At 48.7% G+C, this 13,151-nt stretch overlaps 1 protein-coding gene across 1 annotated transcript in view; it reads left to right on the top strand.

The window, feature by feature from the left end:
- The window catches only part of slc20a2 (solute carrier family 20 member 2), a 32,723-nt gene that overhangs the window by 7,970 nt on the left and 11,602 nt on the right, over window positions 1–13,151 (top strand). Inside the window, exons 2-7 of the mRNA XM_084694942.1 lie at window positions 9,947–10,506; window positions 10,925–11,065; window positions 11,177–11,262; window positions 11,512–11,608; window positions 11,910–12,029; window positions 12,438–12,659. Of these exons, the coding sequence (XP_084551068.1) occupies window positions 10,218–10,506; window positions 10,925–11,065; window positions 11,177–11,262; window positions 11,512–11,608; window positions 11,910–12,029; window positions 12,438–12,659 (955 nt within the window). The 5' untranslated portion in view covers window positions 9,947–10,217. The remainder of the gene's footprint in view (window positions 1–9,946; window positions 10,507–10,924; window positions 11,066–11,176; window positions 11,263–11,511; window positions 11,609–11,909; window positions 12,030–12,437; window positions 12,660–13,151) is intronic.

Genomic DNA, 13,151 nt, shown 5'->3' with positions numbered 1-13,151 from the left:
AAATTAAGGATTTGTCAAAGAACTTTCTTGTTAAAGTAAGACTTGATGAATGCATGTGTGTGTGTGTGGTTCTGTAGAGGGTTAGACTCCATGTAAGGATGCCGGCTGGAGGGCTGGTCTCTGCACAGCCTCGTGTGACACGGCTATTTGTAGCCCGTCGTTCCTCCTCGTCCTCTGCCTTTAACACCAGCAGGATATCTGACACCTCTGGAGGGAGATTCTGTATGGTGTAATGGTGGCCCAGGGGAAAGCCAAATCGAGAGTTAGATGCCTACCTGCCGTCCACTTTCTAACACGATTCTCAGAAGCCTAGGGCCAGTTAAGAATGCTCTGGCCTCAATCCAGCCTCTTGGTTAGGGTCTCTGAATAAAACAACAAGATTCCGGTGCAAAGTTTCCCCTCCTGTGCCCTGAGGAGTCTTGCATGTGCCGCAATTTAGGATTTAATTCAATATGGGAGATTACGGTGTTTCATTAGAACTGTGTGAAGCTGTCACTCAAGGAAGACATATTTATAGTTTCACATATGACATCACTTCCTTTGACAACAAGAGACCCCTAGAGTGCTAGTCTAGACACTGCAGGCCCCTGCCATCCAATCAATCAATCACGTTTATTTATAAAGCACATTTAAAAATATGTATTTACCAGAGGGCTGTCCAATATCTATCTTCAAATCCACAGAAATAGTTGACACAGCTATACACAAAAACACATATCAAGTTGACAAAACAACAGATTTTGATACTGCTGGATTTCTGCGCTGTCCTTGTCCTCTTGACTATGCCTTCCTCACGTCTTCAGTCGCCATACTTCTGACGGCTGTTGTCATCCTTCTGACGGCTGTTGTCATCCTTCTGACGGCTTCCTTACTCATCTTCTGGAGGTTTCACTCAGTAAAACTGGTCTGAATGATGTCATCAGCAGTTGTGACTGTTCAGACATGCTTTATTCCAGTGCAGCCTGGTGACTTTGTATAGGACTTCACTTTACTAGTGTTCGGATGTGGCTTGGATGAGTCACTTCGTACATGAATCAACATCTGTGTTCTTTCATGAGTGGTGCTGCAACTCTGTTGGGGCTGAACAGGGAAGCGCTGGAGGTGTTATTACCAAGCTTGGGGGGGGGGGGGTTGTGTTAGTCAAGCCAGGGAAAGTAAAAGCTAAAAACAAATTTGCATATGTTGAGTAAGGATTTGAGAAAACTCTTCATTCAAATAACTGTCAAATCTACCAGCTCACTAGTACTTTGATGCCAGGTTTAGATAGTATCCAGCCCACTTGTGAGTACAGCAGTTTGTACTCACATTATACACAGCAAGCCAGCTCTTGGTTTGATGATAAAACCGCCAACAATGTGTGATTTACAAAATCCAATCTAAAGTCTTTTTGTACCCAAGACAATTTTAGCCTCAGAACAAAGACTTTCTGGGGCAAGGATGAAGGCGGGTCTGGCCCAGTGGTTCCCCCTGCTGGTGGGGCAGAGTGGGGCTCTGCTGGTGGGGCAGGGTGGGGCCTCCAGGGTTAATAACAGCTCACCCCAGCCCTGTTCTCCGCTGTGTGTCGCCGGAACACAAGCAGACCACCTGTCACAAAGACTTGTCCTCAGAGAGAACCCAATGCAAAGGGAACCCACTGCAGAGAGAACCCACTGCAGAGAGAACCCACTGCAGAGAGAACCCACTGCAGAGAGAACCCACTGCAGAGAGAACCCACTGCAGAGGGAACCCACTGCAGAGAGAACCCACTGCAGAGAGAACCCACTGCAGAGAGAACCCACTGCAGAGAGAACCCACTGCAGAGAGAACCCACTGCAGAGAGAACCCACTGCAGAGAGAACCCACTGCAGAGAGAACCCACTGCAGAGAGAACCCACTGCGACAAAACACACACACTCGCACACAGTAACAACACACTTACAGTGACAACACACACTCTCACAAACACGCACACCGGCTCAGCTGGCAGAGCAACATGCACTGTGATGTTTGCTTCAAATATCACAAAGGCAAACTGTGAAACTGTTGGAGAAATGTGAAAATAAAGCCACAGTGATTGATGCTTTATTTTAGTAAATGAGACCACATTCTCCACAGACCAAGGCAATAACCTTATTTTCTTGTTGTGGGAATTTGTTTTGTTTTTCGCTTTGAGTTTCCTGTCTAGCACTGTGGTCACAGATCAGTCTTTGTGTACAGCTAAGATGTCCTGTTTTAACAGACGTGATCTCCAGTACTACGCATCATCAGAAGCAGAGATGTTTCCTGTTGTCAGAGAGCAGAGGTTTATAGGACTGTCCTTCCATCAGCTGTCCCCGGGCAAGGCTTGTTATGTACAATTGCCAAACCCCCTCTTAAAGATAAGATGTTCTGATCCTCAAGAAAATGTATTGGACTCAAAGTCCAATTCATGCTGCATTAAAATAAACATATACTACATATACATACATGGGTTGAAACAGCCGCAACAATCTCCAGCCTCCACATGCCTGTCATACTGTACATGTTGGATGTGAACACCACAGCATGGTTCTGACTGTGGTCAGGGGTCTGGTGGGGCAGGCTGGTGTGGGGAGTTGACTGCTCCACAGGGGGTAGCTGTCTGTCTGAGAGAAGGAGAAGCTCTTCAGGATACTTGAGGAGGCTCTATGAATGTCGTTTCTTGTTTGCTTTACTTGATTGTGTTCTTCAGAGGCATCTTTTGGAAAACTGGTATGCTATCTGGCTTTGGGGATTCCAAAGCCACACTCAAGTCACGGAAGAAATCATGAATTCGTAAACGTTTCGAAAATGTGTGTCATCTCCGAGGAAATCACATTGAGGAATGCTCTCCCCCCACTGACACAAACCTGTGATAAGTCTCTTCTGAGTGGATGTCTACGAGACTGTGATAACAGTCTCTTCTGATTGGATGTCCAGGAGACTGGCTGTCAGACCCAGAGCTGCCCCAGACCTCTGGATGAGATCTTGGAAGCAGAGTGTGACCGAGGTCGGTTCCCGTAAGTGTCGCAACCTCGCGACGCCCCTCGCCTCTAAAACAGGACGACAAAAGTCACAATGAGGTTTCAGTGTGGTGGAGTCGTCATGTGAGATTCCTCTCCTTATTGTGACAGCCCCGGCCCAGCATTCCTCCTCTGCTCAGCATGGGCCATTAGCTCGGACACGCATTGGAGTATTAAATAGCGTTTTCACCTACAATAACAGTCCTGAGGTAATCCTCTGACTCGCTGGCCTAATCCTCTGGGTCCTGAACCCCCTGCGAGAGGCGTGGGCGCGGGCCTCCTGACCAGGAGAGCGCACTGGGCGGCAAGTGTCCCTGCGTTGCCTTCCTGCGCTGGGCTGCAGCTACTAATGCTGTTAGACGGGTCATGTGCTGAAAGCCAGGATTTGGAGCTCTAGGATCCGGCTTAGGGTAGCCCGGGTGCACACACACACACACACACACACACACCCACATACAAACACACACACACTCACTCACTCACAAATCAACATTGAATTGACATAAGAACGTTTAGACAGGCATCTTACAAACACACAACACTGTTTGGCTGACACATGGTTTTCCTCTCATACTTTTTCCATCGACAGTCATCAGAATGAAACATGAAGCACTTAGTTTGCAGCCTGTTGGAATGTACAGACTGCATTCAGACCCCTTAGCTTTATCCACACATGTTTATATTCAAAAACATGAAATGGAGACATTTTGCCATGACAGTCAAGCTGTGTTTTTGAGAGGGCAGCAGTAGTGAGGATGTAGAGAGAGTCCAAAGAGGAGGGGAGGCTACGAGGGCAGAGAGGAGACTACGAGGGCAGAGAGGAGACTACGAGGGCAGAGAGGAGGCTACGAGGGCAGAGAGGAGGCTAGGAGGGCAGAGGGGAGGCTAGGAGGGCAGAGAGGAGGCTAGGAGGGCAGAGAGGAGGCTAGGAGGGCAGAGGGGAGGCTAGGAGGGCAGAGAGGAGGCTAGGAGGGCAGAGGGGAGGGGAGGCTAGGAGGGCAGAGAGGAGGCTAGGAGGGCAGAGGGGAGAGGAGGCTAGGAGGGCAGAGAGGAGGCTAGGAGGGCAGAGAGGAGGCTAGGAGGGCAGAGGGGAGAGGAGGCTAGGAGGGCAGAGAGGAGGCTAGGAGGGCAGAGAGGAGGCTAGGAGGGTCAACAGTAAGAGGACGGAGCGTGGGGTCCGATGCGGGAGCCCCCCTCCCCCCATCCCAGAAAGTGACTCTTGTGTGTTTGTTGACTTCACTTGTCTACAATGTTTCCTGCTGATCTGAGGGTAGTTATCACTGATGGGGGCTGTCCCCTCACACACACTCACTCCCAAAAAGGGCCAATCAGATGGGTCAGACTCTCTTTTTAAGGTCCGTTCTCGGAGGTGAGGAAAGTTCTCTTTTCTTGTTGCAGGTTATTTTGAGCGGTGTTGTTGAGGTGGCGTCGTCTGGCCCTGAGTTGGGTTTCATCTGAGCAGCTGAGAGATGATTGGCTGGTCCTGACGATGGTAGAAGGAGAAGCATGACCAGGAAGGGTATCACTGTGGTTGGGCCAGACTGAGGACGTTTCACTGTGGTTGGGCCAGAATGAGGACGTTTCACTGTTTTAAAGATATATTTTTGGGGACGTTTTTCATGCTTTCAAGTGATTACAAGTGAAGTGTGACAGGAAAGAGAGAGAGAGAGAGAGAGAGAGAGAGGAGGAGGGGAGGAGGAAATGGCCCAGGCCGGATTTGAACCCATTGGAAAAATCTGCATTGATGATGGTATGGCCATTGATCTGTACCAGTATAGTATTTGTTGTTACTCATGAATGTATAAATTGGATCACTTTACTGAAAATACTTTACTCAATACCCGTTTTAGGTTACGTGAGTCACTACCAACTTATGGGGGAGCAAGTCTCACAAGGCCTTGAAACTGGAGAGAGTTGACCTTAAGAGGAGCATTTAGACATGGGACCCAACACTGCCAGAGGGGGGAGGATGTTTGTTGTAGTTACGACTCTGCTTTTGTTGTGTGTGTTCGAGAGAGACGGTTTTAATGAATTTAAATTCCACTCAGCTTGGCACAAGGTGACAAGCGCATATCATTCAAAAGATTTAAAGCTTTGTGATGATTCCCTCACACTCTTACTTGTCCACCGATCTGCCCGTTACATCACGTCTAAACAGGATCTAACCAGGAAATAACATTCAGAATCGCCTATACACACTATGAATTCAAATTGTAAACTGTCACGTATCCAACCAACTCCTCCAAGCCACTGACAGCCCTGCTGTCGTTGAGCTGGCAGTGTGATTGGCTGTGCCAGAGTCAGGTGGTGGAGGAGAAGCAGGGCAGCCTGGCTGGTCCACCGCTCACCAGCCCCTATCTAAGGTCTCAATCAGCTGTCTTCTGGAATCACAAAGCATCACGGAACAGAAAACGCCACAGAAACCTGATCACATGCAGCCACACTCCAGCCCTCTGCCCTGCCCTCGTCCCCCCCCCCCAGCAGCACAGGAGAGAGGGAGAGGGGAGAGTGACGTGCATTAGAGACCCCCAAGCCTGAGCCACTTTCCCAGCTCTCTTCAGAAACCCTGCTGGAGTTTACCAAACGTAAAGAACCAGATTCTCAAGTGCGTTTTTACTGTTTGTGTTGTGACCTCAAAAGGTTTTCCTGCTTTCTGTTGACCGTAGACAGTGATTGGTTTCAATCTGTCCAGTCAGATCTACTTAGACATGCTTTTATCCTTTCTTCTGTTAAGAGCCTCTGTCTCCTGGTTTTCTATGAAAAAGACTGTTCTGCCACACTTTGAAAGGAGCAATTGTGCCAGAGAGAAAGAGACAAAAAAAGAGAGAGAGAGAGAGGTGTCTCTGAATCGTGACGTTGTCAAGGTTGGCGATTGAGTGAGTGCGCATGATTAAAATATCATGCTTAAATAAAATAATGAATAAAACAGAATCACTGACACAGGTCTGGAAAGACATCCTCAAGACATGCCCCTTCTAGGACTGTCTTTGTCTCATCCCATCTCTCTGTCTCATCCCATCTCTTTGTCTCATCCCATCTCTCTGTCTCATCCCATCTCTCTGTCTCATCCCATCTCTCTGTCTCATCCCATCTCTCTGTCTCATCCCATCTCTCTGTCTCATCCCATCTCTCTGTCTCATCCCATCTCTGTCATCTCCGTGTTACTGAACAGCAGTCCTCATCCAGGAAGGGCTATGTAGCTTTATTCAGTATTGTGTTTCAGATGCCCTTGGTCTGACTGCACATCGTTTCCTGTGTGTGAGCCCTCGCGCCCCCTCCTCTCTGTCAATCCCCCCTTCCACCACGCGTCTTTGTGTGCTATTGGCTCCCTCTTCTGTCCCCTGGCTGCCGTCAGCCAGTCAGGAAAGTCCCCTCCCCCTCCCTGGCTTGTGATAGGTTGGGAGCGGTTGGGATGCAGATGTCGTCCTTTAAGAATCTGTCTAGACGTGGCGGCTGGTGATGCCTCCTGCCTGCTATACAACCTGCGGATTCTGATGGCTCTCTCTAGTTCTCTATCTCTCTCTTTTTCTGGTTCTCTATCTCTTTAACTGTCTTTCTTTATCTGTCTATCCATCTCTCTCTCTCTCTCTCTCTCTCTCTCTCTCTCTCTCTCTCTCTCTCTCTCTCTCTCTCTCTCTGTGTCTGTCCTTGTCTCTCTCTCCCTCCCTCCTGCTTTTCACTTCCTCTAATTTGAGTAGGTACTGCATGCATGGGATGAAGGTGAGTGTAGCTGATTGGATGACAGGATCTCTCTCTCTCCTGTCTGTCAGGGGATGCTGCTGGGTCAGCCTGGATCCACAGGAAGTGGTGTGTTGTGTTGGTCAGTGTGAGCTGTAGCTGTCTCTTGTCTGCTGTGGTCAGTGTGGAGCATCAATCCTGTCCTGTGTGTCTTCAGAAGGCGAGCGTCTGGAGTGTCTTCCTGCAGTATGTTGTGAATGTGTGGTACTGGAGGATTGTGAGTGGCTTCAATACTGCTGCCTCTATTTTTAGAGCGTTTAAACGTAGCCCGGGTTCAAATCCGACCATGGCCCTTTAGTGCATGTTTTTTTCCTGGAATCTCTTGGCTGGGTGATGAAGGTGTTTGGAAAGCCCCCCAGCACAGAAGACCTACAGCAGGGATTTCCAACCTGTGGACATATACAGGTGGGCTGCCAAACCAATGAAAACTAAAGTATGAAAAAATAATATAATATATCTAAATTTGGTAAATAATTATTCAAATCTTTACAAATTCTAAAATTACATTTAGCCTCTAATTCAGCATGACTGAAACTCCAATAGTTACACTTGGCAGGTTGACGAAAGACCAACTGACATGTCCGACATAACTTCTATACACCCACTTCAATCCACTATGCACGCATCACTTCCGCATGTAGCGAAACCCATGTCAACAACTTCCGGTAGCAAGCAATTATGTTAGTTTTCAAATGCATTTTTGCACGATTAGTTCGGGTTGTCTTCCCAAAATGAGAATCAAGATGTACAAAGGATTCTATGTTGCTGCCTTTCAAGCTAAATTGGTTCAGGTTGTAGGTATCGGGCTACATCGACAATTACGAAAGTAAGGTTTCTTTAACTCAAGTAAAAGTAGCTAGCTAGGCTAGCTCTAGCTATGTAGGATTTGGGCAGTAACGTTAACTAGGCTAGTTAGTTTTTAGCTACATTATAATGTACTCAATTATCTGTCAGCTTGTTTGCTAGTCGTTAATGTTATCTCACATAAATAATTGGTCTGTCATATTTGTCCCCTATGGATAATGTAGTGTAACATGCCTTTCTCTGTTTGTAACAAACATCTGGAAACGGCAGAGATCTCTGTGAGGACGACCTCGGTCGATGGAAAAAAAGCGAGAAGCCGTGTAGTCTGAGTTTAGGGATAAGAGGGCAGCAGTTAGGTTAACATAACCTGTTCTGGTTATTAAAAGTCAAGTTTCTAACTTCACCGGAAGTTCTAGGCCTGGTCATGGTAGTTACGCAGGTTACCTCTCTTTACAATGTGTGCTTACTGTGGCACTGATGGACACTTTGTCTTATTTGATCGCTCAAAGAAATGTTGCCGTGAAAGCAAACTGTTTGGCTCCAGGTGTTGTTAAACGTGTGATAAGCGCAAATTAAGTGAACTGATGTGTTGGGAGACTGCAAAAATATTTTTGCCTCGCAAGTGGAAAAGGTCAGGAATGGCTGACCTAGAGTATTTGTAGCAACATTTGTACCATAGTTTAGATCATGGTTTGAGGTGTAAAACAGTTTCGCCCATGTGACTGGGGAGTACACAACAGGTTAATGCCTGGAGAATGTGTTAGTCTGGCTTCCAAGCTGTTTACATTAATGCCCTACATTAATAGGCTTAGTGGGCTCTGAAAAAAATGTACAACATTAATCTCTATAAACTGACTTTGATAATTGTGCCTCGTAAAGGGAGTGGGGAGGGGTTTGCATCTCTTGGTTGTAGATGTTTGAGGTTGGGTTTAAAACCCTGCAGAAATGCTGGTGGTGTGCTGTGTGTCACACTGTTTTCAACGTTCACATCGAAACCCTGTTATTGTGGCCGACTCCACTGGAGTAAACAGCGTGGTCTGGAACTTTCCAACCCTGTCGTTAAAAAAGTTTGTGTCAGATTTTGTAGCCTTTGTTTCCTTGTTGATCAGATTTCCAGCGGTCCCTCCTAAACACAGCTCTCTGAACAGTCTTCCTGCATTATACACTGAGCTATGTGGAACTGAAGCACAGACAAACCACAAAGAAGCTTTAGACCGCTACAAATATTCCAGAACGTTATAGGATGTGACATACTTGGCATTTATGACCTCACTTCCTTGGCCCCCCCTCCCTGTGCTGACCATCACCAGATCAGCTGGAGTTGTTGACTTCCTTTGTGATTCTGTGGGTCTAAGCGCTATGTAAACATGCTGATCCGTACAGCACTGCAGTCTTAAATGAAATCCATAAACACGTTTTTGTTAGCTGAGAAAAGCCCCTGGTTTGAGTTCCATTGGACTTCCAGTTTGTGCTCTGGACCTTATAGTCATGGAGCTAGTGGAGGAGGAAGCAGTTTGACTGGAGGATTTACACATCCAACCTGGTTGGAGGAGGTGGTGTTAAAACAGGGTAAATGTTTGTTCTAATGCTAAGGGTGCTAATGCTAAGGGTGGCATTTAGAATTATGCTTATCTGAGCTGCAGCTAGTTCTTTCGGGGTGAAAACAACAACATGGGTCTGAACCATAGGATAAGAGTATTGTAATTCCACAGAGCTTTTGAGAACAAGGCTTTGTCTGGTGTTTAGATGCTACCACAGACGTTAGCTAGCAATGCTCACATCTCACACAACTGTATCCGTTTCCCAGTCAGAAGTGTCTGTTGAAGCCTGACTGGATTCCTCTGTGGTGCAGACACTGTGCTGTCCCCAGCCGGAAGAAAGTTTTCTTTTTTTGGCGCATCAGCTCCCTTCATCTCCTGTCTCTCAAGCTCTCATTTCCCTCCCTCCCTCCCTCCCTCCCTCCCTCCCTCCCTCCCTCCCTCCCTCCCTCCCTCCCTCCCTCCCTCCCTCCCTCCCTCCCTCCCTCCCTCCCTCCCTCCCTCCCTCCCTCCCTCCCTCCCTCCCTCCCTCCCTCCCTCCCTCCCTCTCCCCCCCCCTCCCTCCCTCTCCCCCTCCCTCCCTCTCCCCCTCCCTCCCTCCCTCCCTCCCTCCCTCCCTCCCTTGTGTGCTCAGTTTGTCCCTGCTCTCGTCTGTGGTGTCACAGGGTGATGGGACGTGTTTGTGTTTAGTTGCATGGAGATTCTTTTTTAGAATTTTTATTTTTATAAATATACTTTTGGATGCTTGGATAGTTTTAAGTGATGAGTGACAGGAAAGGCGGGGGGGGGGGGGGGAGAGAGGGGAACACATGCAGCAAAGGGTCAGACATGGATTTTGAATTAAACTGTGTTTGTGTTTGTTTGCAGGTGAGAGTTTCTGTGTGGAGGAACCGTCTCAGTGCTGCGTTATGGAAGCACGTCTCTGCCCCCCTCCCCCGGGCTCCTGTCTTCACGCTCAGCTCCTGCTGCTCAGTTAGCACTTTGCTTCTCCTCTTGAACTCTTAAACACCCAGAGGACACCAGCAGAGCAGGGAGCCACCCAACCAGGAAGCTCCTCCTCAATTTCCCCCCGCTCCGTTTTCTCCCCGGTCTCTTTTTCTCTTTTCTCCGGACGTTGTCGATCAACCAAACCACCAAGATGGACCTGGAGCCCTACTTGTGGATGGTGATCCTTGGCTTCATCATCGCCTTCATCCTGGCCTTCTCCGTGGGCGCCAACGATGTGGCCAACTCGTTTGGGACGGCGGTGGGCTCGGGGGTAGTCACCCTGCGTCAGGCCTGCGTCCTGGCCTCCATCTTTGAGACGCTGGGCTCCATGCTGCTGGGGGCCAAGGTGGGCGAGACCATCAGGACGGGCATCATCGACGTCCATCTGTACAACGAGACGGTGCCTGTGCTCATGGCCGGGGAGGTCAGCGCCATGGTGGGTGAGTTCCAGCTCTGTCTGGCCCTGCTGCAGGAGGCTCCTCACAGCTGCTGCTGCTTTGTCCTTTTGGGGGGTTACGTTTGGTCCTCAGATTGGTGATTCTTTAGTTTTCTCTTGTAGCTATGAAACATCCTTAAGATGTAGAACAATCGTCCATTTCTATTCTTATCTAAGTTCTTATCTTTTATGGACTCAGTTTAAAACATGCATCTGGTAAGTGTGCAGGTAAATGAACAACGATAACTTCTTTTATTTTTTTGAATGTATGATTCCAGCCAGAGGCAGAAGAGTTCTTCTCTCCTGTTTTCTGTGAGCGGACACCTCCTCTCTCTCTGCTCTGTGTCGAGCGTGAGAGGGATGAGAGCTTCCTGCCAGTAACTCCAGAAAGGTGATTTTGTTTCTTGTCCTCTCGTCGTCAGGGTCAGCCGCATGGCAGCTTATCGCCTCGTTCCTCAAGCTGCCAATCTCTGGAACGCACTGCATCGTGGGGTCCACCATTGGCTTCTCCTTGGTGGCTATAGGCACCAAGGGGGTTCATTGGATGCAGCTGGTGAAGATTGGTACGGGCTGCATGTAGACAGACTGTGTGTGGAGAGGGTGGCACTCCCCTCAACACTGTTAGTGTCTCAGTACTGGGGGTGTCGGTGACCGGTTGTCTCTCTGTCCCATAGTTGCATCGTGGTTCATCTCCCCCCTGCTGTCTGGCCTGATGTCTGGCCTGCTGTTCTTCCTCATCAGACACTTTATCCTCAGCAAGGTGGGATCTCCCTCTCTCACACACACACACACACACACACACACACACACACACACACACACACGCTAGTGTGATGCTGGTGACTCACAAGCACAGGTCAGACATGCCCACACTGGCATCTGGTGATCCATGCCATGAAGCTGTCCTCGTGTGTGTGTGTGTGTGTGTGTGTGAGGCGTGTTGAGGAGGGTGATGGGGTGTGTGCTTTCGTGTTCAGGAGGGTGATGGTGTGTGTGCTTGCGTGTTCAGGAGGACCCAGTCCCTAACGGTCTGCGAGCGCTGCCACTCTTCTACGCCACCACCATCGGCATCAACGCCTTCTCCATCCTCTACACCGGGGCACCACGTAAGCAGCTGGCACGCACACACATACACCTTGTAACAGAGAGGGAGAAGATGATGTTGTTGTTTACTTCAATCATCCATCCTGCAGGTTACCACAGAGGGACAGAGAAAGACAGAGAAAGACAGAGATATTTTTTTGTCTGACGTTTGTTAAATTATTAAAATGAAAAAATATATTGTTTTTCATTTCACAAAACTGTATTAAATATATATATATTTTGTAAGACTTTTTCTAACCTGTGCTGGGATGGACATCAAGTGTGACATGATGATTATTCATGTGAAGATGTGTTTGTTTTCAGTTCTGGGCTTGGAAATGCTGCCTATCTGGGCCATCTTCCTGATCACCCTGGCGGGAGCGCTGGTGTGCGCCGCGGTCGTCTGGTTCCTGGTCTGTCCCTGGATGAGACGCAAGATAGCAAGTTAGTGTTGCCGCCTGTTTGATGTGTGTCGTGACGTCCCCCTGCAGAATGTTCATCTGTTTGTGGGTTTTGGAGGACATCTCTTTTTAATTGTAGTGTAGAACATATTATCCTGATGTGCTACAAGCATTAAATCAGTGTGCTACCTTGTGTTCATGCCCAAGATGTGGGCATGGTACACATCTGGTTTTCGTGCGTGCGTTTTGCTCGGTTACCACTAATAACTTGGCTCTGCAACTGTCATTTTATTTATTTTTGTAAAACAAAATTGCCATTTGGTTTGTGGTAGCATGTGCCATCTAAGCTGAGAGAAGAACAATGAAATGGTGATCACACAACACCCTCTGTGTGTGTGGATTGTGGTTGGGGTTAGGTGCTTCTGTGTTCCTAACAGCAGCCTTCCACCAGGTCGTCTGAAGAAGGAGCAGGCCCTGTCCAGGATCTCAGACGAGAGCTTGGACAAGATCCCAGAGGAGGAAGAGGAGTCTCCCGTCTTCAAGGAGCTTCCGGGGGCTGGGGGCCCAGACGAGGCGGTGGTCCCCCTCACCTGCCGGGCCTCCCCAGACTCCAGCGGGGAGCTGAGCAGCCAGGCTAACGGAGCCAGCGTCCTGCCCAACGGCAGGTTCTACGGTGAGTCTCTTCTGAGAAGCCCTGCTGGGGTTACTAGCAGCTTGCTGGGGTTACTAGCAGGTTGCTGGGGTTACTAGCAGATTGCTGGGGTTACTAGCAGATTGCTGGGGTTACTAGCAGCTTGCTGGGGTTACTAGCAGCTTGCTGGGGTTACTAGCAGATTGCTGGGGTTACTAGCAGCTTGCTGGGGTTACTAGCAGCTTGCTGGGGTTACTAGCAGCTTGCTGGGGTTACTAGCAGGTTGCTGGGGTTACTAGCAGCTTGCTGGGGTTACTAGCAGGTTGCTGGGGTTACTAGCAGGTTGCTGGGGTTACTAGCAGCTTGCTGGGGTTACTAGCAGCTTGCTGGGGTTACTAGCAGATTGCTGGGGTTACTAGCAGATTGCTGGGGTTACTAGCAGCTTGCTGGGGTTACTAGCAGCTTGCTGGGGTTACTAGCAGCTTGCTGGGGTTACTAGCAGGTTGCTGGGGTTACTAGCAGCTTGCTGGGGTT

Source organism: Hypomesus nipponensis, chromosome 28, assembly GCF_054491055.1.
Source record: "Hypomesus nipponensis isolate SF chromosome 28, ASM5449105v1, whole genome shotgun sequence".
Lineage (NCBI taxonomy): Eukaryota > Metazoa > Chordata > Actinopteri > Osmeriformes > Osmeridae > Hypomesus > Hypomesus nipponensis.
The sequence above is the reverse complement of the archived record's forward strand: the minus strand, read 5'-3'. Positions and strand labels throughout refer to the sequence as shown.